This window comes from Calidris pugnax, unplaced genomic scaffold, assembly GCF_001431845.1.
Source record: "Calidris pugnax isolate Ruff unplaced genomic scaffold, ASM143184v1 scaffold24, whole genome shotgun sequence".
NCBI classification, from domain to species: Eukaryota; Metazoa; Chordata; class Aves; order Charadriiformes; family Scolopacidae; genus Calidris; species Calidris pugnax.
Genome location: NW_015090922.1, coordinates 22,007,025 through 22,034,218, shown reverse-complemented (window position 1 = coordinate 22,034,218; position 27,194 = coordinate 22,007,025). Strand labels below are relative to the sequence as shown.

At 38.6% G+C, this 27,194-nt stretch overlaps 1 protein-coding gene across 2 annotated transcripts in view; it reads right to left on the bottom strand.

Annotated features, from left to right (window-relative positions):
- The window catches only part of PLD5 (phospholipase D family member 5), a 166,804-nt gene extending 139,703 nt beyond the window's left edge, over positions 1-27,101 (bottom strand). Inside the window, exon 1 of one of the 2 annotated variants that reach the window (XM_014951197.1) lies at positions 26,646-27,101. In XM_014951197.1, coding sequence (XP_014806683.1) covers positions 26,646-26,831 — 186 coding nt within the window. In that variant the 5' untranslated portion in view covers positions 26,832-27,101. The remainder of the gene's footprint in view (positions 1-26,645) is intronic. The other variant, XM_014951198.1, reaches the window with a different exon arrangement.
- Between the last annotated feature and the right edge of the window lie 93 nt (positions 27,102-27,194).

Here is a 27,194-nt window from a genome sequence, read left to right as displayed (position 1 = left end):
GCTTTTGAAATGAAATGTTTCTAATAGTTGCCTGGAGTCAGATGGTAAACTATAAATAGGAAACAAGAGTGAGAAAGAACTGATCAATAAGATAGCAAAAAACCCAAACCCAAAATCAAAGCAGCTTGGCTTCTCTAAACACATCTTCCAGACAAAAGGTGATCATTTACTTGTAAGGCTGTGTTTATCAGGCCAACAGGAAGTGACTGGACTGTGAAACAGTGGTTAGAGTAGCAAATTTAGAAACACTGTATGCTGAAGCATGAGACAGAACAAGAATATACTGTGTGCCTGGCGCATACAGTCATTATACTGCACTGACAGAGGAAAAGGTAATATGCATTTATAGTAATTTGGATTTATGTCCACATTTTTGCAGTGTAGCTGAAAGCTAATGTTCAGAAATTTAATGTTGGGCAATGAATAATCTAATGAACCTATTACCAGTCAAACTGAAGGCATGGCTTAAGTACATTAATGGTTTAATCACCTAATGATTTTAAGGCATCAAGTTAGTTCCAAGAGGTAATTTAGGCCTGGGTATCTTTCCTGGACAAAATCTTTGCTACTGTAGCACACATACAGCTTCAGTAGTTCCAGCTGTGCTTCACTTGTTGCTGTGTTCCACTTGTTTACACAACTGAAAAACATGGCCTTGAGGAGACTGAAGAGTGACCTCAGCTTGGTTTGTTAGAAAAAAAAAAAAAAAAAAATGGACCAGTATATACTTTTGTTCTATCTTCTTGCTTTTATGTAAAAGATCTGGAGTAACTGGTGGCCTCGGTGGCGATATGAGCAAAGCTTTGTTTGTTAAAAAAAAAAAAAAAAAAAATCACTTTTGAAGAATATATAGCAAATCCCATGCATTGCAGGAACAAAGTCTTAGCTACTCCCTTTCTTCATTTGGGAAACTTTTCAGATGACAAAACCAATACCCCTCTCCCCCATTTAAGAAGCACTGATGCTATCTGCTTAACTGAAAAACACTAAGAAGATGCTTTCCCAGGTGATGCACAAAACTCTGCAAAGCAATGGCCAACTCCTCTTTCCGAAATTTTACAACTAAATCACAGCCTTAGGGCTTCCCACTATTGACTCACAAATCTAGTGCTTTCCTGAAGAGGCATTGTAATTCTACTGTTAAGAATTATGGGATTTCAAAATGCAGGGAAAGGAAAATCACATCTGGACACAAAGAAGAATGATTTGCAAAATATTACATACCAAACATATACTAACCATGTTGAATGCTTATCTTTGACAGATCAAAAGTCTTGACAGGCAGTAGGAAAAGTAAACAATTTTCACCTGTATATAAAATAGGGGTCACAAAGTACCTCTGAACCAGAAAATTCATTGGGAATGAAAACCAGATAAAGAATTGGAAGATTCTGCCCTGACATCATGGAAAAACTCTAACTACTAAATGTAGGAGTGTACTAAACAGCAAGAGTAATATCCAGCACTGTGCTCCACATTACATTTGTTGAGTGTTGTGATCTCCTTTCCAGCCTCATCTGGAAATGCTTTGGTAGGAATAGAGCCCAATAATTCACACAAGGGGTTCAAGTCAGATATCTGAGTAGTGAGAACATAGTTGGAGCCACCTCCACATTGCAGCTGGTTGCTGCACACTCATTGCTTTACAGCACAGAGAAGCTTGTTCCAAAAAGCATCACTGTGTCCTCAGACACACACCTCTTCTTGAATGAAGATCCAATGCTCAGATTTAATTGTTTAATCAATTAAAATCCTTTGTATATTATAGAAAACACTTTCTACCTTGATAATTCATTTTTGGGAAGAGAGTGAAAAATGTAACTGGTTCCATTATTTACAGGGATTACACATAACATTTCTGTAGCCAACAGAATAAAGCTTCCAGAAAATATAAATTCCCTTAAGTCAATAGCAGTTTTTGAATTTGCTATAAATAATTTGACCACTAACTGGAGACAAAGCTACAGCATGTCCACATAGTTGACACAGTTTACAGGAACTATTAAAAAAAAAACGAAACAGCCAAGATTGAATTGCAAATTTCCCCCCCCCCCCCCCCCCCCCCCCCCCTTTATTTAGTATTTACAATTGAATAAATTACATTTGGATTACATTCTGATCTCTTAATACATGGTGGTAGTTGCTGACACCTCTTTTACATTCTGTCTCTACCTTTCTTTAGGTCTACATTACCCTGGCTTTCAGTAACTTAATGCTTTTCCAGAAACAGATTGCAACTACGGGAAGCACATCTTTACATCTCTCTTCCCAGGGCAACATTCCACGTTCCAAATGGGCCTCTAAAGTTTTCTTCTCTGTAATTAAAAACCCCCACAAAACCTACAGATTGGGTTTGCTCTTAGTTTCAAAACAAAGTTCATTCCTTCATGAAAAACAGTCTCTCAGAAAAGGAATTTATACTTGGATATACTCCCCTTGGAAATCTCTTCTGACCAATTTTCAGTAAGCATTTTTCAAAGCTTTATTGAGCCCTCTGAACACTGGAGAACCTCCAGCTAATTCCGTCCTGATTTGAGAAGAAAACTGAACATATTTGTACCAAAAGAAAACAATAGACCCTCCCCAACCCAAAGCACCAAAGCTTCAACCCCACTAAGTGAAACTGTAAGATGTATTATGCAAACATAAGCCTTACTTTGTCTTCCTGAAGAGCTTTTTTTTTTCTCGCTATTTGACTATATCTAAATTATCATTTTAGCTTGCTTCAGGAGTGTACTTTTCTAAGTATACAAGTCTCCTGACTATCCCTGTCTTGTACTGGATCCCTGCAAGCATGGAACAAACCTGCTCAGAACAGGTAGCTATTTGTTAAAAAAGAAAAAAGCTAAAAAAAAAAAAAAAAATCTCACGTCTCTCCTGATGCTAGGAACCCTAGGATGATACAGCATTGGATGGACCTCTGGTCAGGGCATAGCACAACGCACTAATCTTCTCCATGATGAGGCTGACCAACTCCACATTCACTTGCACTCTTGTAGGGTCTTGCTTACAACACAGATTCACCTATCACTAGTAGCAATCAAGTCTGGAATATGGACTTAGCTTTGAAGAGCACCTTGGTGGCAGACCCTGATATTCTTATCTCATTAAGAAACCAACAGTTCCTGAGAGAAGGTACATATAATATTTGCACATAGATTAAATATGCATCTCAAGTAGCTAGGAGTCATACTCTATTCATGACAGGGAGGCATACATCTGGATTTGCTACCATATAGATTACTAACTCCTTCTACAATAGTATTCTGGGCCAGCCACCATAATCTTCACTTAAGTTTGTTTCACAGAGTGATCTAGGAATACGCAGCTAGATTTCCCTGGATTAAACCTGCATGTGATTCTATGTGCATTTCAGGAGTGTAACTAATACTCAAAAACTGCTGATGAACTGGTGTTCAGTCAATGGAACCAGACTAGAATAGTTATCATAGAATCACAGAACCGTTTGGGTTGGAAGGGACCTTTAAAGATCATCTAAGACCAATCTCCCTGCAATGAGCAGGGACATCTTCAACTAGATCAGGTTGCTCAGAGTCCTGTCCAGCCTGACCTTGAATGTTTCCAGGGATGGGGCATCTGCCATCTCTCTAGTCAACCTGTTGCAGTGTTTCACCACTGCATAAAAAAAAGCCTTTCTTATATCTAGTGTAAATCTACCCTCTTTTAGTTTAAAACCATTACCCCTTATCCTAGTGCAACAGGCCCTGCTAAAAGGTTTGTTCCCATCTTTCTGATAAGCCCCTTTTAAGTATTGGAAAGTGCAATAAGGACTCTGCAGTCTGACTAACCCCAACTCTCTCAGCCTGTCCTCACAGGAGAGGTTCTTCAGGCCTCTGATCACTTTCTCACTTCAGCAGGTCATTCCTGTACTGAAGGCTCCAGAGCTGGATGCAGTACTACTGGTGGGATCTCACCAGAGTGGAGTTGAGGGGCAGAATCACCTCCCTCGACCTATTCTTTTGATACAGCCCAGGCATTCTGGGCTGCAAGCATACGTTGTCAGCTCTTGTTCAGCTTTTTATCCACCAGTACCACTAAGTCCTTCCCCACAGGGCTGTTCTCAATCCCTTCAGCCTGTATTAATACCAAGGGTTGTCCTCACCCAGCTGTAGGACTTTGCACTTGGCCTTGCTGAGCCTCATGAGGTTCACAAGCCCAATTCTTGAGCCTGTCCAGGTCCCTCTGGATAGCATCCTGTCCCTCAGGCATGTCAACCACACCACTCAGCTTGGTGTCATCTGCAAACTTGCTGTCAATGTCCCATTGTCTCTGTCACTGATGAAGATATTGAACAGTAGTGGTCCCAGTATGGACCCCTGAAGGACACTGCTTGTCACTGATCTCCATCTGGATATTGAGCCGTTGACCACGACCCTCTGTCAGGTCCCATAGACTTCTGTATGTTGAGGTTCCTCAGGTGGTCACAAACCTAATCTTCTCTTACAACACAGGCAACTTTGCTCCCCCAGTCCTAGCTCCTAGACTAGAGCTAATCCTATTTAAATGTGTACAGCATAGACACTCAGCCTTAGCACCAAGTATTTTGTTTAAAGATCTGCTTATATTGCTCTGTACTCTCATTGTAGATACAGTCTGTCCAAGTGCCTGATGAAAACTGAGGCCTGGCTGTCTCATCTTACAGACACTTTCAATAAAAAAAGACAAGCCAGAAAATGAAATATAGTGGCAAGGACGCCAATCTAAGAGTCCAAGAACTAATTTAAATCCAAACCCATCAAACTGAGGAAGAGGAATCGCCAGAAGTGCCTTTATTTCATCTCCTTAGCCTTCATGAAAAGACCTGTCTCTCACCGCATTTGTACACTGCACTGCACAAAAGGCCCCAATCTCAGTAGAGAGCACTAATCACTATTATCATACAGTATGCTGTTAACAAAGTAAAGGTGACCTCCAGCTTTCACTTGTGCTCTTAGACAAAAAAAAAATCATTTCTGTGGGATTAGGATACATCCATATTGCATTCATAAAGTATGGCTGTGTCACATAGTGAGCCCGGAACCTGACCAGCTTTGTCCCTATAGTCTGTGACACCAATCCAGGTCTCTGAATACTCGTTCGCGAGGTAAGCCCATAGCCAAGTCTCCGCACCTTCACTGCTACCAGAAATGCAAAAGTGATGATAGATACCTACATGTCTTCAAAGGTGGAGTAAGTTCACCACATGTTGACTACTCAGTTTGAACCAAAACAACCTTTTAATTTAGATTAAAAAAACAACTTCACTAGACTAAGCAGATGCTCCAATGTCACACTTCACATTTTCCAACCACTGAATACATATTAAATACTATATAAAGTGGCTATTACAGTCATTTGAATCAACGGGATTTTCTAGATTGGAGATAAAGTGAATCATCAGAAATTCCTTATTTGGATTCTCCTTCTACCCAAAGTAAAGACACGGTTTTCATACTTTTCTACATATATTTGTAAAATTATCCTTTAGACATCTGTCATAGCATAATCAAATCTGTAACCATGTAAAAGACTGTTGAACTCTATATTATCTAAACATGTATTTTACATGCATTAAAAAAAAAAAAATATATATATATATAATTGCATCCTAAAGGGGAAGAAAGAGGAAGACTTCCACCTGAAGTAGTCTGAAGGCATTACCAGATAAGAAAAGAATGGTTGTTTTTGTTTTAACTTCCATATGTGCCTGCACACAGGTGGAAATCAAATCGATATTATTCAAGGAAAAAAAGAAAAAAAAACATAACAAAATCAGAAGAGCAACAAAAGCTAAACCCAAACATTTCTGTAATAGAAGTTTGATGAGCAGGAACATAAACTAGGTGTTGTCTGATATACTTTGTAAGCAAAGCAAAACAAATCCACCCTACACCCAAAACCCCAACCTCTCAAGTAGTCGCAACACTTATTGTCTCTATTTAAAACCATGCCAGACTAAAGGACTTTAAAACAAGTCAGTATCTGTGCTGAATATATTCTTAAAAATGAAGTAGAGCCTAAAGCCCTCAAAACAAGGGCTTCACAGTCATCAGCACTACATAAGACATCAACATTTCTTCCTGCAGAACTTAAAAGTGAGAATTGTAAAGCCTTGATCCCCAGTTCATTGGAACAAACACTGAGGTTTCAATGGCTCTGGGTTATGACCCAGAGAAATAAACAGGCACAAGCAGACAGGAAGACAAGGCGAGTTAGCAGAAAAACACATTAATAGTAACAGTGAGCTTACTTTATGTTCTGAGAAACAATTTGCACACCTGCTTTATTTCAAAATCCTAATACAATTATACTGCAGGCTACATTTGTGTACAATAGGCAGGACTTGCTTTGAACTGATCTTCTCTAGCTTATTTCAAGATAAACAGTAAAAGCGAGCATAAAAATTAATAATATATTAATAACCCTCAGGGACTTGGTAAGTTCATAAGCAAATAACATTCTTTCATAATTTTTATATGAACTGTAATAAAAAAGGCTAGATACATCAGTCATAATTCTGGACTTACTCCAGTGACTTCAGAAAAATTAAATGAGGTGGTAATTTGTTTTGGTTTTACAGATTTGATCAAGCATAAACACCTTTTTTTACCTGATCATTCAGTGTCCCATAAGATCCTCATAGTGGATCTGATGAAGTATGGGCTAAATGAGCAGTGAAGTGGACTGAAAAATGGCTAGAGGGCCAGGCCCAGGGTGATCAGTGACAGTAAGTCTGGTTGGAGGCCAGTAATTAGTGACATGTCCCAGTCATATTCTAGAGCTTAATTAATGATCTGGATGATGGGGCAGACTATACCTTCAGCAAGACTGCAGATGATACAAAACTGGGAGGAGTGGCTGATATACCTGAGGGTTGTGCTGCCATCCAGGGGGACCTTGACAGGCTGAAGAAATGGGCTGACAGGGACCTCATGAAGTTTCAACAATGGCAAATGCAAAGTCCTGCACCTGGAGAGGAACTCCACCAGTATAGCACCAGTACGTGCTGGGGGTACCCAGCTGGAGAGCAGCTTTGCAGAGAAGGCCCTGGGGATCCTGGTGGACACTAAGTTGAACATGAGCCAGTGATCTTGAGCAAACAAGGTCAACAGTATCCTGGGCTACATTAGAAGGAGCATTGCCAGCAGGCCAAGGGAGGTGATCTTTCCCCTCTGCTTCACACTGGTGAGGCCACACCTGTAACACTCTACGTCCAGTTCTGGGTTCTGCAGTACAAGAGAAATACAGAACTACTGGACAGAGTCAAGAAAAGGGCCATGAAGATGGTTAAGGGACTGGAGCAGTGTTCAGCCTGGAGATGAGAAAGGGAGGGTGGAGAGTGGTGCAGCAGGCAAGCTCAACAATGTACACAAATATCTGAAGGGAGGATGTAAGGAACATGGAGCCAGACTCTTCTCAGTGTCCAGTGACAGGCCAAGAGGCAATGAGCATAAACTGAGAGACAGGAGGCTCCATCTGAACATGAGAAAGCACTTTTTTACTGTGAGGGCGACTGAGTACTGGCACAGGATGCTTAGAAAGATTGTGAAGTCTCCATCCTTCGAGATATTAAAAGCCATCTGGACCTGGTCCTGAACAGCCTGCTTTAGGTGATCCTTCTTGAGCATGGGGGTTGGACAAGATGACCTCCAGAGGTCCCATCCAGCCTCAACCATTCTGATTCTGTGAAGGCACAGCAGTGAGTTTACCTGCAGAAGCTTTATTCCCAAACCTGCCTTAAGCTTCTTTCCTCCCTGATTTGGGTTTTCTAAATTTTCCTTATGCTTTTCTTCTTCTTTGAATATTTCTGTGAAAGATACCTAGCAAAACTGAGTATATTTTACACTGTATATTCTGAGAGCAGAACGCACATACAGAACTTCACTATGTTCAGTATTTTCCTAATCTGGTATTAAAATATAGAACAGCTCAGAGGCTAGAGGGGTTTTTTTCCCCTCAAGCATAAGAGCAAACCAGAATTACCATGTTTCTGGATTTTTCCCTTTCTGTAGGATTGTACTCTTTTAAAAAACAGGATTTGCATGAAGTTATTCTTAATAGTTAGAGGAAACAGATCAGGCTAGCTCAATTTACAGTTTTTCATCTTTACATCATCTTTTCCATCTAATATTACGAAGACCATAAACCATGGAATCAATTTTTAGAATATCCACTGTATCTGCAATTCCACATTTCTTGATACAAGTATTTTATTCCAGCGTCTCCAATAACATCTTGCACTGTCTATACAAATATTTGAGGATAAGCCTCCTAACTTGCTGTGAGAAGCTATGGCCACACAGAGTATGCAAATAGCAACAAATGCTATGGAAGAGTTATTGCAATGTGTGTATCATTTGTACGTGTTTTAACAAGTGCACTCCTTAAAGGAGCCAGATAAGAAGCACTTTATGTGCTAAATGAAGTGACTGGCAAGTAACATTGGGAATTTGTACTAAGAGCACAAGTTTAGTCAAAAAAGTCTAATAACGCTGCCTCAAAGTTTCACCCTTCCTGAGAGGAAAAAAATAGCTAACTCAGTATGCTAAAAAACTGAAGACCAAAAAAAATATATATATCTGAAGGCACATAAAGTCATATGAACATATCTGAAGAAGGTTTTATTATTAATTCTTCATATTAATATTGCCTTTCAAAACCCGGACCCAGACTGTCCTTGAGCTCCAATTCACCTTGCAGCCAAACAAAAGCCCTTGTTTGGACAAACAAGTCTAAGAAGGAGCCCTAACAAAATGCTAACATGTAATATGATAGTATTTAAGCTTCCACCTGTCAAAAACACTATGATATGCTTCAGTTTGCTCTTGGCCCCATTTTCTGCAAGGCAGTGAGGACACACCATCTAAATCCAAGAACCTGCAAGCAAGTCAGAGTCCTAACTTGGAAGCAAGAGGCAGGTCTACATAAATAACCTAGTCCTGTCATTTTGGGAAATATTGTTTTCGTAATGCTTTGGTTTTGGGTTAGTAGAATTTTACTTTCTTAAAGTTACTGGATAATGGTTAATGTTGATACTGACATGAAATGAACAGGTAATTGAAGTAATCTGTCCTCAGATTCCACTGTGTACTGCAATAGCCTGCAACCTTGGGCCACAGCCGCCTAGATTCCTACTCTGAAAGAGATAGAGACCTACAAAGAACATTCTGTAAGAGGCCATGATGAAGTCAAATACATCCCCAAAAATGCTATTTTGCTTTGCATTTCAACCAACCCAAGTATACCAACTACCAAAAGGGAGGTTTTATGATCAGCTCCCCTTCTCTTCTCACATTCCTGCTCCTTTTTCTACTTTAAATTTGGCTCACCCTGCAGCAACTTGAGTGCTAGATCAGCTCACCTATCTGAAAGAAAGTTAATAATTTCATTTGGGAAGAAAGGTAAGTAAATTTTCTGTAAAAATCAGCAAGCCCATCAGCTTCGCCTCTGGCCGCATGATCACAAGCAGCAACACAAGGAAGATGGCAGACCCTGCAACTCAGAAAGCTGAGCATCATTTCTCAATATCAACCTGCCATTGGACCAGCTGAGATGTGAGTAGAATTACATCTAAAATTGCTCATGTCCCATCTGTTCTGGAGTACTGAAATGAAAACAGTTATTTTATCATTTATCTAAAATATTCATATGGTTCACAACTTGCTCATACGTATATTTTATCATCTTCACTGGACATATCCTCACAACCCTTATAAAAAGCTGAGTAATGCTATCAGCCCATTGTACATGCAGAGAAAGGAGCTGCAGTGAGAGTATGGTGTCTTGCCCAAGGTCACACAGAAAACACAAAGCCTGTTTTCACTCTATCTTTAAAAGGAGTAATAAGTCAAACGCTGTCCTGAGACCTTATTCCCTCTCTATGCCCAAGACATTTCTTTAGGTTAAGCCAACTTTATGAGATTCAATCTACAAACAGAACATAAACTCAAAGTGAAAATTCAACAACATTTCCTCGGCTCAGCTCAGCTCCATTGCTCTTTCAGAGTGACCATTTTTCCTGGAGCCAGGCAAGCTTCAGGGAAGCTAACTTTGCAACAGAAGAGGCTTCTGGCAGATAAGGAAACTTAGTCAACATCTTGAGTCTCAAGTAGTATTGCTACTGTTAAATAATCTTTTCTCTAATACAAAAAATTAGTCACAAATATGGTCTCAAATCTCTAAGAGTAACAGTCAGTCTAACTGCAGACAGCATGTCTTGGTAGTCAACCCATGAAGGTAATAGCCAGGTTTGCTAAAGAGCAGGTACAGGGGAGGAATTTACATTCACTTCTTTCTTAGAGTTTGAAATACCAAACAGTTCCCACAGTCAAAATGAGACCAAACTCATGAATCAGCCACCGAGAGGCCAAGTGGTCAAACTATTCATACTTCAAAAGGGAACACACCAAGTGAGGAAGACGATGTGGACCTAACTTGGATTTAACAAGAGCAAATTGTATTCAAGTAACCTGAATCTCTTCTGTGTGAGACAACTGTGGGCTCTGTAGGCTAGAGGAAAGCAGAACACATGGCATTTCTTGACATTAGAAAGGCTTCTGATAGTCTCTCATATAATCCTTACAGAGTAATTGATAAGAAGTGCACTGAGTGAATAACCATATAAAACGGGTTGGAAACTGGATCACCCATTGAGCTAAAAAGGTTGTGGTCAGCATAGTATCTAGCTGGCAGCCAGATACTACATGAGTACCTCAGAGATTGTTACCAGGATCAGTACTGTTTAGTGTCGCATTACTGACCTGGACAATTGGACAGAGTGACTTGCAGCACCTTCACAGACAACACAAAGCTACTATTGAGACAGATTTCAGTAGTCCCCAGAAATGGGCTGACTGGAGCCCTGTGAAGGTCAAAGGCAAATGTGCAGTTCCAGGCTGAACTTAGCTAAAGTACATAGGGATTTAATTTTTCCTCTGACTAAGAGTTAAAAAAGGGTGTGGTGATGAAAAAGGTTAAAACCAAACGTCCCTAAAACCACACCAGATCAAATCAACTAACAACAACAACAAAAAGGCAGCTCAGAAATAGGTTTTCCAAGTGGACTCTTGAAGTCCATGAGAACAAGGTATCTGTCATTGCCTCTAGAAAACTAAAGAAAACAAACTAGCCCTATATTTGAGAGCCCAAAAAATAAGACAAAATGAAAAGGGAAGTGTAAAATCAACACGTCCACTCCCTCAAAACTGAACACAAAGGGAAAAAACAGCTTCTTAAGAATGTTAGAGAACTTCCTGAAGACAGTTTGAGCTTTAAGTAATACCTTCTCCCGTTGAAATTTGTCCATATTGGGTTTTCCAGGAGGATGTATACATGGTCATGAATTCACTATTGACAAACTGAAAGAACTGGTATTACTTAAAGTGCCCAAAGCCCAATGCTTTTTATCTGCAACTGGAAACTACAGTTATCAACATGGAAAACCCAGTGAAAGTCATTTAAGAATGTAATCTGTTGCTATCGCTATATCTGGAATTAATACTGTAGGTGGAGGCAATACCAGGTCCTAAAACACTTGTCCCCATTGGACCTGATGCTCTTATCCATACTCCCTATATCTTCATAAAACACCAGGGAAAGGAAAGAATTTCATGTGGATGACAGCGCTGTCACTCAAATGACAAATGGAGACTAGTCATAGCATGGAATGGGTTACTCACGTGGAAAAAATTATGACTGAAGTGACTGTGTTGTTCTCCCTAAATGCTTCACATAGTGTAACAACCTTACAAATACCTTACAGGTAGCCAATAACTAATAAAAAACATTATTTAATATTTGTAGTCTTGGTTTAGAATCCTCAGGAAAGTATTTAACTTTTAATGCAGTTTTTCTTTGCAAAATGGTATGAAAACTACTTGAATCTTTACATAAATCAGTAGCAATTTACCTGACATAAAGACTGCAGAAAGAAACTAAAACCGCTGCATCTCAGAACATTTAAACAAATCAGGTGATTTTCATTATGTATGAAAATCAAAATTTGAAAAAAAAAAAGCACCATTTTTATTTTACCTCTGTTTTCAGGTGATATCCACACATACAGACATTTGGAGTGGGCATTTTTGGGTTGGAAAAAGTTCACCTTGGAAATATTTGTGCAAATGTCCAGTTTCATAGGGTTATGTCAAAAGCGATAGCAAAACCATCCAGAAATTATTTATGTACCTTCTCTGAAGACTGCAAACATTGTAAAAATAAAAATAAAAATCAAGCTGAACACAGCGTTATTTGTGTCTAGTCATACACAGTGAATTGCAAGTAAGTAAAAAATTTAAACCAATAAAAAAATACCAAAGAACTTGTCAGCTGCATTGGGGTCTTGGTAAAATTAACTCACAATTTGAATACTTCCAGGTTTTGGAAAGCAAGAGTGGCTCCTATACAGTCTAAATATTTCATATTCCCATTTTTGGTGGTCTGTGTAGCTCCCACATTACTCACTATGTAACAGAAGCTAGTTAAATGAGCCAATGACTCCACATGCCCCAGACAGACATTGAAGTCTATCGTTCAAATATACATTCATTTATTACACTACAAAAAAAAATTTTTTTAAATCCCTGCATCATCATTCATGCATGTTTTTAGACCCCACTATTTCAAGGAGTCAAGCACAAAAGTTACTTTTCCTGTTCTTGTCTTGCAACAGCATTTGGCCAGTCTGTATGTGGACATTCGTTATGGAGCTTCATTACAGTCAGAGACTTCAGGTGAAATCAATGAGTACACCAAAGTGAGTATACCAAAAGAACTGACAAAATCAAACAGTCAAAAAATTCCAAACAAAAAACTCCACCTCTCTCTTTCTCATTACTAACACAAAAATACAGAACCCAGAACTCAAACCCACTGCATGGAAAAATACGGAAAATAAATTCTAGCCCTATCATTTTGCAGGGCAGGTCTTTTTGTCTGATTTGGCTATCCATTCCAAGAGCTTTCAAAGGAGGAGTTGAACACTCCTCACGTTTTCAGCTCCAGAGCCCTAAAAGAGCTTCTATCTTTCTATCATCATCTTACTACAAGCAAGTTCTCTGCTCCTTTCAGAAATCTTCCAGCCTACAGTTTCCTTCAAGCTCCCCAGTTCCTTTACTTCTCTGCTTGTCCCACCTCTACCCTAAAAGCTTCTCCAGGCCTCATGTCTCAGTTGCTCTCAAAAATCACTCATCTTCCCATCCCTGTAGCACAGTAGCCAGGGCAATATGAGATGACTTCTGCTGTCAAGCCCTTTTTTTTTTTTTAAAACCAAAAAGGGAAAAAAAAACACAATGCATGGTTAACATGCAATAAAGACAACTAAACAAACCTATCAGTTACAGTATCAATCTCAATAGTTAAAAGCATACACATATATAGGCATAATTAAAGTTAATTAAGTAGAGCTAAAACAAGCTACTATAAATCCAATATAACTCACAGAAGAGAGGTCACTAAGAGCAGTTAGGTTGTTTTCAGATGTGATGTCTCTAATTAGACATGCGATTATTATCCAGAATGGTATTTTGGGAAGGTGTTTCCATCATGGTGGTAATAATCAAACGCCCATCAGTAGCTGGTTCCTCATAAAGCTATTATACACAAGTCAGAACTTCCATGCTCAGAGCCTGAAGAAATTAGCCAGATATGCTATCAAAAATTAATGCTGTCCAGAAATAAACTGGGAACATCTAATGCCAAACAGAATCATAAAGTGAATAAACAAAGCAACAAGTATTTGAAAGGTTCTTATAAAAAAAAAAGTTAGTCTTCTAAATACCGGAGAAGCAAGACCTAAAAAAATAAAGAAAATCACAAATGCTGATAAGAGACTCTTATCAAAAAAGAAATCATATAAAGCAACAGCTCAGCTACAGTCAACCAGATTAGTCCAAACAGGAAAGGATCTTACAGTCTTTCAAAAATACCACTCCCTCTTGTTTAAGCAATGCATTAAAAAAGCAAAACGCCACAAACGCAGCATCCAATGATAACTTGAGAGCTAAAGCATACACAAATTTCAAATACTTTATGTGCGTCTTGTGTAATGAGGCCTGTAAATCAGAAAGTATTACTATATAGTGGTGCTCCTATAATAGACAAGCATTTCTATATCTGCTGCAAATTTCTCCCTAGGTTAGATAAAATCCTATTTACTCTCTGCACAAACTAACTTCAAAAGATGCACTCTCTCAGTTGCCTGAAAAATAAAAATAGGTCTGCAATCTTTGGGAAACAGGTTCCATGATACTGAGAAAGTATCTTTTCACGTCCCTTTCAAGGTACAATGGTACAGTTGCTTATTATTTCACTGCACTGAAAATACTGAGTTCTCATTCAATTACATGGAGAGAAGATTCTGAAAGAATACGCTGTCGGCTGACACAACAAAGTCACGCTGGTGGCAAAAACTTTTCTTGTTCTTAGCGTAATCTTTTATATTACTAGATCTATAGACTGCACTTGCAAGGCTGTTTCCCAACTTAAACTGTCACACAACTCAGAAACCTTCCATTTTCATTGTAATTTCAAGGTTTTCAAAGATGCATACTCAGGACTTATGAGTTTAAATCAATTAAAAACTTCAGAAAGTGCTACCCTGCCAGTACAAAAATTACACGTAAACCTTGTGAGAGAATTGAATTTTTGCAAATCCTACATATATTCCGCTCACCATATTTCTTTCTCCTGCATGTTCCACACAAGGTGCATTGCAGAAGGAATCCACCAAAATAGGGCTGTGGATTTGTAACAGAAGGTCGGGGGCATGGCAGCATGGTAGAGACAAGCGCACAAAGAAAAATAATTTAAAAATTAAGTGAAATTTCACTTCATGAAATAAATGATGAGATTAAATTAGAGAAAAAAGGAAAAAACAAAGCCCTTGGTTTGGGTGGTAAATCCAATACCTTAGAGAAGTAAAAAGTGAAACAGTTGTGCAGTACAGTAGCTTTTAAAAATTGGATATGAAGCAGCAGTTACCTAAAGCCACACACAGTGCTTGGAACAGCTCCAGCACAGACAGACTCAGGGAATAAAGTGCATAAACTGAAGAAAAAATATTTTTTAAAACTTGAAATTTCCAGCAGTCTAAGGTTTCAGCTGTCGTATGGTTGCAGAAACAAATTGATTTAGGCTGATGTGCATTATGACCATATACCACGCAGCCAGACAATACAGGCTGGCACATTCCAGCTTTCCACAGCAGGAGTTTGATGCAACTAAGCCATGACAACAAAGCTCAGAGAGAACAATTCTGCATAAAATAGGATAAAATAATACATAAAGGCATAGGTGCTATCTGCCTGCCACATGCCCAATAGGGAATTGAAACAAAAGTCTGCAGGGACAGCAGTTCATATTTACAAAGGAAATTGCTTTGTTCAAAAGGGTAACATTTTCCAAAACACTTAAGAGACTTTGTTTCATGCTAGACCCAAAGGAATTGTTGTTATTATTCATACAATAAATCATGTTCACTTGTAAGGGCCTGAAACAGCATTTGGTGTATTGATATCTTTTGACGCTCACGGCAACCCAAATAAGCACCAATCAGTCTTCAGCATAACAGAACTGATATAAGTCATATTCTACAAACAAATCACTCCAAAAATAGCTTCAAATTGCAAATAATTTCAAAATTGTTAGGCTTTCATTCATCAGCATTCTGTTTCTTTACTTGTTTTAAGCCATTCATTTTCAAGTTGGGTTTCCTCAGAACCATCCCATCAGCTGCACCAAGCAGGGCGGCTGTCAAATCTTTATTGACATAACAGGGCTTACTCAAAAGATGCATCTTCTTGGGGATCTAAAAATCGCAAATCCAATAGAGGCAGCATGAATATACTTAATTCCATATAGTTTTAAGCAGCACTTATGCACAGGACTGACTGTATGCATGACTCCAAATGACCTTTTATCTAGCAAATACTAAAAATAGACTCTTCACAAAACATACTGGTCTGCCATGAAAAGATAGACGGAGAAAAAGCACAGTTTAGCAAATGCTTCAAACTGTGACTGAAACCATGTCTAAATGATGTGAAGGACGGGCTCACCATCCTACCAGAACTTTGCATTATGTTGAAAACAGGGAAACTACTTTTCCACAAGGTGTCATAGACCACAAAGGTCAGGAGATAGCATACATTCAATATTAGAGTTTAAAGGACCAAACACACTGCTGCAGGCTGTAAGATAATTCTTTAATAAGCAGGAAGAAGTTATTGAATGTACTGATCCAGGGGAAAAAGTGTGATTGTTACCTCAGCCATCCCATTGGCTTGAAACCTTTGAACTACTTTATTCCAGAAGGCAACAGTGAAAGCGCATCACAAGGTTACAAATACACATCAACTTCTATTTATAAAGACAGAAAATCTGCACCCATCATACTGCATAGACTCTTAGAGCTGTTCAGGTCCAGACAGAGTTTTAGCCCTAACTTGCTCCATTCCACTCATCATCCCAACCTAATTTATGCTGGCTATTTTATCATGGCCCACGAAGAGGCTAAACAGGCCAGCTTCTGTCAGCAGCCACCAGAAAGCCACAGGAAAGATGTCGTTTTGGAATTTCTCTAATCTAATTTCAGAAGTGGTCTTTCACTTGGGGTTTTCCTTAGAGTTCCAGAAACACAAACCTTTCTAGATGTTTATGGGTCCTCCCCCATAAACAACTATGGGGAAATAACAGAACTTAATAAAAGTCTCCATCTTTATTGTAGCCACCAGTCACATCCGTGCATGTTCTATTTGCTCACTCAATTTTCCACAAGAGGTAACAGATTTATTGTCTTTTTTTCAATTATTGTCATTAAAGCACATGCACATTTCCCCTTAAACAAACACAAAACATGAAAATGTCTCATGATGCTTGCTATCGTAAAACTGAAATTATATTCTAGTTTAGGTTTGATTTGGTTTTTAGCATGATGGGCATTTTCACAGAATCTTCATGGTTGGAAGGGACCTTTGAGATCATTAAGTCCAACTACCCAAAAAAAGAAAAAAAAAAAAGACACCCCCCCACCTACAAACACACACAAACCAACAATCTCGGGCACCAAAGCATGCCCTGAAGTGCCATTTCTACACGTTTCTTAAACACCTCCAGGGATGGTGACTCCACCACCTCCCTGGGCAGGCCATTCCAGTGCCTGAAGGCTCTCTCAGTAAAGTAATTCTTCCTAATATCTAATAAAAATAATAAATAATAAAAATAAATAATGTCACAGGCAGCTTTGTTTTTCTTAGTTTTTATTAGGTATCCATTCATTAGTCTTGGCAGATAACTGAAATTTCACATGCACCTGTTGGATTTTCTTCTTTCTGTATTCTCCCTTCAGAAACAACTGGCAACTGGATCTATATAATTTTTTGCATGCTTACATAGACCTTACTGTTTCTTATATCCCATCTGTTATACTAGGATGCCTTCTGTCCTTTTCATAGCCTGTCAAGGTCGTGAGACCCCATCTGGAGTACTGCATACAGCTCTGGAGTCTTCAGTACAGGAAAGACATGGACTTGTTGGAGCAAGTCCAGAGAAGGGCCATGAAGAAGATCAGAGGGCTGTGGCACCCCTTCTATGAAGGGAGGCTGAGAGAGTTGGGGTTGTTCAGCCTGGAGAAGGCTCTGGGTAGACTTCATAACAGCCTTCCAAGGGGACCTACAGAAAAGATGGGGAGGGACTCTATCAGGGAGTGTGGTGCTAGGAAAAGGGCTAATGGTATTAAACTGAAAGTGGGTAGATTTAGATTTGGTATTAGGAAGAAATTCTTTACTGTGAGGGTTGTGAGACACTGGAACAGGTTGCCCAGAGAAGTTGTGCATGCCCCTTCCCTGGAAGTTTTGGATGGGGAAAGGCAGACGAATGGAAAGGGCACTGGAACTAGACGATTTTTAAGGTCCCTTCCAACTCAAACCATTCTATGCTTCTCTGGTTTTCCCCTATGCTAACTGCAAAGTGTTCTCAAATAATGTATCCAGCAACTAGTCTGGTGATCCAGAGTCTTAAAGCTCGAGAAAAGGTGAGGACTCCGAGACAGATATTTCCTCCAACTGCTTAGCCTGATATATTAAACTTGCTTTTTGCTCCAAACCCATGAGAGGTAAGCTGAGAAAAGACTGTATACCAAGGAGCTCATATACAACTTAAATCTGTAGTGGTGAAGTCAATGCAGACTTTACCATGGCTTTAGAACAAAATCAAACAGAAGTGCTCAAATTGCATTGAGGAAGTAGGGTTCAAATCACTGCAACCTTAAACACCATTCCTGTAAGTAGGTAGCCTCTGTTGAGGTAACACTTGAAGATTTTTCAGTACACATAATGCATACTACCTCATCAAAAGCCTCATGCTTTGAAAGAATCAGCCATGGAACTTAATGGGCGGCAGCAGCACAATTTCTGTAACATGAAAAGCACTGGTGAGACACGCCATGTTTACCGCATCTGAAGACTTTACTATCTTTTACTCATTCACGTGTTTCAAAAAACATGTCAAATAGACATCTGCTTGTTATGATAGGCTTTTTACAGCATATACTAGCTTTTGTAGAATCAAGTTAGAGTATAACCCCGAGTAAATATGCCTTCATTACAGTAACAATGGGATCATGAAAGTTAAACTGGTCACAACTGCTGTCTCAGCACTGCTCGACATTTGGTTCTGCTCCAAACAGTTTAAAATGCCTTGGGAAAATCCAGACTATTTAATGTATCAGAATGGCAGGAATTATCTGAATCACTATTTGTTTTATTAGTAGCAATTTTCAAATACATTAGCTTTTTTTATTTCACTAAACATTTCATTACAACTGTAAATAGTGAAATGCAAATAGCAACAAAATTTAGAATTACTAGTATTTATGAGCTGCAATAACTATATAACTTATAAAGCAAGCTGCTAATTATATTGACATCATGCAGTCAGAAATAGAACTGTTTTTTTAAATTCTTGATTTTAATGAGAAAAAATAATAAAATGCACAACTGTATTCACCTACAAATGCTGCACATAGAGAAGAGGGTTTATACGTTGTGCAGAAGTAGAAAAAAATAGGTAAATTTATCTCTGTGTTCAGAGAGCAAGCCAATGAAATATTGCTAAAACTACCACTGATATTTCTCTCTCTGGGCCTAGATATTATCTACACAGTTAAATTACACAGTGCATTGATCAAAACAAAAGAGGCCAAATCCCTATAAAAATACTCAAATCCTATGTTATATTTGGAAAACCTTTATAAAAGTGAAAGAATTCTGAGAAGCAAACCATAAAAAAAGACCAACAAAAACCCCCTGGACTAAGTCTTGATGGATAAGCTTCTAGAACAAACTAGGAATAAGTTTGTGGTCTAATAAAAGCTGATTTCTGATTAAATTAATTCACCTCACTGGCATCCTTTTCCTCCTGCTGAATTTCCAAGGTTCTCCTATCTCCCTGCACATATTTCTTTACTTTTAGCTGAGTGGCCCTTCTGCCCACTAAGGCACAGTAGATAATCAGACAATCACAAGAAGCCCAGGATTTAAGTCACTTTGAGGGAACAGTAGACTAACTTACCTCCTTTATGATGCTAAAGACTAGTGCCTCAATTCTCAATAAACAGCTCAAATGTATCCTCACCAGATAACTCCTAAGTACACATTCACCTCAGTGTTCCCCTGTTCTGAAAACCTGGGCATTCAAGTCATGAGTAAGCAGCAGCACAGGCCTCTGATTTGGCTGACTGGGGAATACACATCCCTGCATGTACCTATTGCCCAATCTAGGCATATCCTCAAATAACCTACACCAGTTCCCAAGAACTGCAATAGATAGATTGCAAGCAACTTGATTGTGCACTCAGACTACACAACATTGCAAACACTTGAGGAGTGTCACTGTAAAATTGTTATACTTTTTCACTCTAACAGCTGTCACCTAGTAATACAAAATCTAGTAACACAAAAAGTAAATAAAAAAAAAGCATCCAAATCCAAATGTCATTTTAAGAAACTTCCCTTCAGATTCTGAAACATGACAGAAGGAATATTCAGTTTAAGAAGATATATGGACCTCCCAAGACGTTAGCAGGAAACCTGGGGTTTTTTTCCTGTCAGTAATGAAACTATATAAAAGGCCTGGGAATCATACCTTAAATAATGTTACAAAAAGAGCAAGACAAGAGGTGGGCAGTAATAAGCATGTCACTCAAGAAACGGGTCCATCAGGGGAGACAGATCTAGGGAGTTTATTGTCAGCACAGGACTTTCTTTTTTAGGAATTATTAAGAGTATAGAGCCTCCCATCTTGAATGGCAATGAAATGGCAATGGTTTTATTAATCATTGGCATGAGTTGGTCTGTTGTTTCCATCTTTGGATAGTCTGGTAAAGAGATTTTCACTGCAGTATTTTAGCATTCCTTGTTCTGGAATGGAAGAAAGCCTAACCTAAACATACATTCAGCCACAGAGACTAGCTTCTTTGGGCATCCTCTTCAGACAGAGAATTGATTGCATTTGTGAGGAGATATTCATTAAGGAGAGTTTTCCTAGTGTTTTATGTACTCCTGTGATCTTTAAAATTGTTACTGTCAGTGTTCTGCTACAAGACCAAACCACTGCAGAGTATCTGTGTAACAGACAAGAAGATTAAGTGGGAGAGGAGTAAGAGACAGCAGAAACAAAGTGGCATGAACTGACTGCAATCCCACATTCCCCGTGCCACTTGGGGGACTAGGGTAAAAGCAGCAGAAGAGTTAGAACAAAGGACTGAAGTTGAGCCCAGAAAGAAGCAGGGCTGGGGGAAAGGAAATGGTTTTAGTCTTGTTCTTGTTTCTCACCATCTTACCCTATCTTTAATTGGCACTAAATTAAATTTATTTTCACCAAGTTGAGTCTGTTTTGCCTGTGACAGTAGTTGGCAAGTGATCACCCTGTCTTTATCTCAAGATACAATATATTTTCTCTCATTTTCTCCCTCTATCCTGTTCAGGAGGGGGAGAGAGAGAGAGGCATGGTGGGCAGCCAGCAGACAACCAAGGTTAACCCACCACAACTAGAAAGAGAAAAAAGAACTATTAGGTAACATATTTTCACTGCTTTGCAATACAAAATTACTTTTATGTGTAGCAACTACTGAAATAAGTTATTCTTTCCCTTCCAAATTTCAGTGGGGATTTCAAACTCCCCATACAATTTTCAAAATAAACTGTTTTACATTTTCTGCCCTAAAATCTTGTTTCAGTATTTTTCCCAACACTGTTCAATGATTTTGGTCCCCTTCTTCTACTGCTCTGAATATGTATTTTCTCTAATTATGTTTGTCTACCAAATATTAACAGAGAAAGACACCTTCAAGGAAATCAGCATTTCAACATAAGAATTCCTCCACACGCAGTCTGTCAGCAATGAAGTGAACTGCATGCTACTACTTCAGCAAGAACCTCAACGCATGCTAGTACCACTGTTGCAGGCAGTCAATTCCAAATGTCAATCTTCTGTTGAGAAAAAGCTGAAGTCCCTCTACTTAATGGAGTTCATTCCCTGATTCTAATGATGAATTCTAAATATAGATATCTATCTCCAGGACCAGACAGATATTTGTAATTATAATTTGCAACTATGCCATCAAAAATCTCCAAATGCTGGAAACCAACTCTTTAGAGCCCTTTGAACTGTCCCCAGTTAAGTACCATCATACATGGTGCACTCCACTCTTCTTGGTATCTGACATTATTTCAAATGACAAATTATTTATATCTGCTTAATGCAATTCATTTAACTCAAAAAGCCATGTGTCTGCATTTACTGCAAGACAGAGGCTGCTTTAGAATTGTGCTTAATGATTTTTCAAATTCTCCTTTGGATCCTTTTATTATTCTCCCTTAAGTTACAAGTTGTTGGCTCTGTCCAGCAGCTGATTTGGCTTGACTGAGTTCTACTCCTGTTACTTGCTTTACATCAAACTATGTCCACCTTCTTTGTTTGTGTGTTAGAGGTTATAGCTATATATGTTGTGTCTTCTGCCATCCTAAGGGTGTCAAATTCTGAAGCCAATAAATCTGTCCTCTGACTTTTAACACTTGTGCTAATTTACATGCAAGAGCTGAAATGCATTTTTGAACTGTCCAACAATGTTTTTGTTAAGAATTTTCTGCATTGTAATAAAAAAAAAAAAAAAAAAAAAAAGATTAAAAAAAGGCTGCCTAAGAGGATACTAATTTTTTCAATAATAAAAAATAACTGGCAGAATTGGATTTAGGATTTCAACTTTGATAAAGATGTTGTGACAGGTGACTTAAAGTCATAGTCTATTTCAGATTTTGTCACGAGGCTCTGAGAAGTGCCACAGCCATGCTTGTCGGGCAGTGTTGTAATTTGTCTTAGGCCCAACATCTGCATGTTAGATATCTGCCTCTGTTTCCATGCGACAGTGCCCTCCCTCTGCCTCAGAGCCTCTTTTCTCTCTGGGTAGCAACACAGTCAAAGGGATAGCGGTATGTGATCAGCTGTGTAACATCAACTGGTGAAGTCAACTCTCATAACAGCAAGAGTACTTAGAACCTGAAAATACCAACATTGCCTTTGATCTTTTTAAGATCAGAATTTAAGTAAAAACAAGAGATGATGCAAGAATTAAGTAACTTCTCCTAATTGTGGTAATACTAAAGGTAACAGACTCAGGATTTCCAGGAAATAAAACTGATACCAGGTCTCCCAAGAAGTTTTAGTCTTGAAGCAAACAATTTTTAAAATGTTGTAATATAATTAAATAATTAAATTTGAAAGTTATTAGAGAAAGACTACACCTACATCTTTGAGAAGGAATATCTGTATTTGTCATTAAAAAAAGGAATATAACCTTGAAGCACATCTATTGTAGCTTAAAAAGAAATATGTTCTGCTTTTGTTCTAAGTTTTGATTATTTAAAATTAAGTTCTCTAGAATTCTTTGACGAGCCACACAGTGCTTGTCATTACTAAAGAATACAAAGACATGATGAAGAGCCACTGAAAATTAAACCAGACATAGGTAACTACCACCAGGTGAAGGGCTATCAGGTACTCTTTCTCCCCATCCCTACCTCCTCCTCCTTTTCCTCTTAACGAATTCACATTTCATTAAAACAGACTACACAAGACAAGCAAACAAAAAACACTATGCAAATGAGAGTTTAAGAATATTTTACACAAGTTTTCACTCCAACACTTCCAGTACCAGGCAAACTTCACAAAAAGGCAGGAGGAACCAGCTGAAGCAGATACGTAGAAACCAGATGATCTCAACTCTGCAGGAATATCGGCCAAATCTTTGCAACGTCACTGTGATCACATCTGGAATTTCAGAGTTCCTCACACCTCTTAGAAGTTCCTCCATTAAGAGTATGGCTCTGACACATTAGCTACAGCACACATGTACACTGAGGCCTCACTTCACCAAAAACTTCTCATTGGTGTCTCTTTAAACATGTTACAGCAGATCCATTTACTCTTAAATATAACATCAGTTCACAAAAGAAAACAGGGTGAGTTGTGTTCAGATCTTGTATGGTACAAACTGTATTACTGCCACTTGGAAAAAGATAACCCAAATAAACAATTAACCAATGAGGACACACTATATTAGATCCATTTGAAGAACAATCAGTTAGCAAGACACCAACAATACATTCCAGATTTTTACTTCCTCTATGGTCAAATTATAAGGTCAATAATTAAGTAGCAAACAATTTTAAAGAAACTGTAATGTATTTGTGCATCTGAACTTGCTCTGTGCTTTTACAAGAGATATGGCAACAGTTGAATTTTGAACCTCTTTGTCAAAGTCTTCAAATTGAGATTTAAAAAAAAAACAACCTAAACCAAAACCCACAACTTTGTTAGTTTTGAAATCTAGAAACAAACTTTGTGTATTTGATTTTTTAAAATATAAACAAATTGATAAAAATTGGCTTCAGAATATGTTTTTTAGTCCCTCAAACTATATATGGATTCACAAGAAGTGTCGCACCTTAATTAGTCATGCTACTCACTTTAACGAAAGTCAATATAATAGATCTACTGTGGTCTACTAGATTTTACTGGAAGTAGCATACAAGATATATTGACCCAATTTTATCCCTATTACAACCACACTGAAATCAATTCAAGAAATAATTTTAATGAAGCAAAAACCAGCCCCCTCTACAAGACCTAAAGAGTACATACGAAACTTGACTTACATTCACTATACCCTTTTTCTACCTATTTCTGTCATTATGCAGCATCAAACTTATGATAACATACTTTCAAAATCACTGCCTCCATAAATGCTCACTCCACATATGGTTACTTTCTTTGTAGATACCAAGTAACACGAGTATCTCAGCGGGAGCTGCAATGAAATGGTATTCATGTCCTGCATCCACCTCATGAAGTTTGTGTATCTTCATTATCCAATATCAGCCCTAAGCTATCATATGTCAATAACTATACCATTCAAATGATACATCTCAAAGGAATTGACTTGTCTTTTGGAGTGGAGGAGTGTAGGAAATAACTTCTTCAGCAAGAAAACAGTCAAAACCCTCAAAGATTTATCTGAAAATAGAAAATAACAACAACCTTACTCCAAAACCGTCTAAGTAAAATACAATCTAGAAATTAACGCATATTATATTTACATTCTTTAAGGGGAGCTATCCAATACCCTGTCTGTTTCAGCAGTCGTGAGTAATGCAGTCACCTTAAATTATAACAGCTAAGTATTTTCACATATATACTGTTGGCATATCTAATGTACTGCTGGGTATTCACAATAAATGCCAATTAAATAAATACTTCATGGCAAGCAAGAAATATCAATATTCCAATATTTTTCTTTACATTGTTCAAATAGGCTCTGGAAATAAAAATAACTGGATCAAATGAATCAAATGAGAGGAAAACCCCCAGAAGAACATGCATTCATGCCAAACTGATTACAGAAAAAGCTTTTCACACCAATGCTGCAGGGTTATTGAAGATTACTATTGTGATAAAATACCGATTTCATCCAAAAAAACCCCTACTGATTCCAACCAAACCACACACTAAATAAAGGTTTTGCACTTGTGATCTTCATACAAGTTAATGCCTATTGTCCTTGTCCATGCTACTATTGTGGTATGATTTAAAACACAGATATCTGAACATGCTAATATTCAGCTACCAGAACAGTAGTTACTATAAAACTGTTAACAGATTATTCCCCCCAACTAATAATCATTCATTTGACAACACATATCAACATGTAAGCACATACAGCAAAAACCTGTTATAAAAGCCAGAGCTCAGAGTGCTTTCTGTGCTTTCTGTGTTTTAGCTGTGCTGAGATAAAGCACTGACCTTTCTTCTTGATTCACAATGGGAGAATACTCTGCTTACAAGCTTGCTACTGTGAAGCCTTGTTGTTAGTGTGAGAAAGCACAAAAACGTGTAAAAAGGCAGATAGGAATCAACACATTTCTCAACATTTGAAATGTGATATTTCCAACAGTTCATCAGTTCTTGTCATTTCCCCGGAAGTGTAAACAACTCAAGTTTAAGATTTCACTAACAGGGATAAAATACTCTGCAGGTTAGTGGGAAGGGAGAGTAATACTCCATGAACTAGTTGGTAGAGGAGCTTTTTTCAGGTTTCATCTTTAAAGGACTCTACTATGCCATCTATGATTTACACGTAATAAAGGCAATTTACCCTTGTAATGAGACCATTGCTATCCAAAGAGACTTCAGGTGGCTGTACCACAAAAAATATTTTTATGTGCATCTTGAAGTCAATGTGACTGTGATTGCAAATTGCTCACTAATGTGAAGAATGGCAGACTGTTGCATTATGCAAACCCATCCACATTCTTTTACATCCCTGTAAATGCAGCTACTTTCCTGTTTTGATTCCTGTAACAATGGGTTTCACCTAATAAGCTATTCAGAAAACTCTTACACAGTATGCAGGTCATCTCAAATCATTTCCTTGCTGTTATAGAAGTAACATGAAAAATGCTTTCAAACATCATCTAAGACAGGAATACTTAGAAGCACCTTAAAATCTCATTAAATATTCACTAGAGCTATCCACAGTATTAGTTCTGTTGTGGTCCCAAACACACGTAGTTAAGTCATATACTAGTGCTGCAGAAATAGATGTCTTGAAGGAAATCTCCTCTACCCCACATAGACTGAATATTTTCAAAATCCCATGCATAAAGAAGAAGAAAAAGAAAGGGCAGGGAGGGAGAATCACAGTTAGAATTTTTAAAAAGCTATTTTCTTTCAGCAGTTCTAGAAGTACATTATAATCACCATGAGATAATGCTCTAACCTCCATCTGCACCATCCCAATCTTTCTCCTCCCACATCAGTGCTGAATTTGCGGGAATAGAAGACAAGAACATTAAAAAATATTTCCAGTTGACTTGCATGTGGCTTGGGAACAGCACTGATACCACATTTACCTCAGATTTGACCAGTCTGGGACCTCTAAGTAGCTCCTTTCTCTGCTATTTGGGAAATGCCATGCCCATTTACTGGACCAAGACTTTTCTTCTGGGGTCCAAGCTCGCAGACAAGCAGCCTAACAGAGTAGCTTGACAGAGGTCTAGAAAGAAAAAAGAGGGAGGAAATAGAAGCTGGCTTACGTGCTCCAGTTTGTCTTTCCTCCTCAGCCAGACACTGGCACTGTAGTCCTGCTGCTTGACAGTGCTGTAGAAGTTCGCACCTACTCTGGTGAGGCTTGGGGAAGGCTCCCTGGGTCTACTCTTCAGCCTCATCTGCTCGAAGCCCTCATGGGGGGATGAGGAGAGCCAGTCATGCCTGACTTCCATCTTGACATGACAAGGCAAAGTCCAAGGAAAAAAATCAGAAGAAATCAAGAAATTAAGAGGCACTAGATGAAGAGGGTCCAAAAAAGAATAGGATGGAGGAGGAAGGAAGAGAAGGAAAGCAAAAACACACCAAAACCAGAAAACGGTAAGAGAGGGGAAGAAAAGGAGAGATAACAAGGTAGGAGGAGTGGAGGGAGAAGGGAAGGCTGCAGGTAGCAGAAAGGAGCGGACTGAAAGAGAGGAGAGGGCACTCGGGAAGAAGGCGCTCCAAGATGCCGCCAGCGAGCTGCAGTCCAGCACCGGCGCAGCGGGAACCGGCTGCTCGCGGCTCTGCCCGGGACGGAGGCGGGGGGGGGGGGGGCG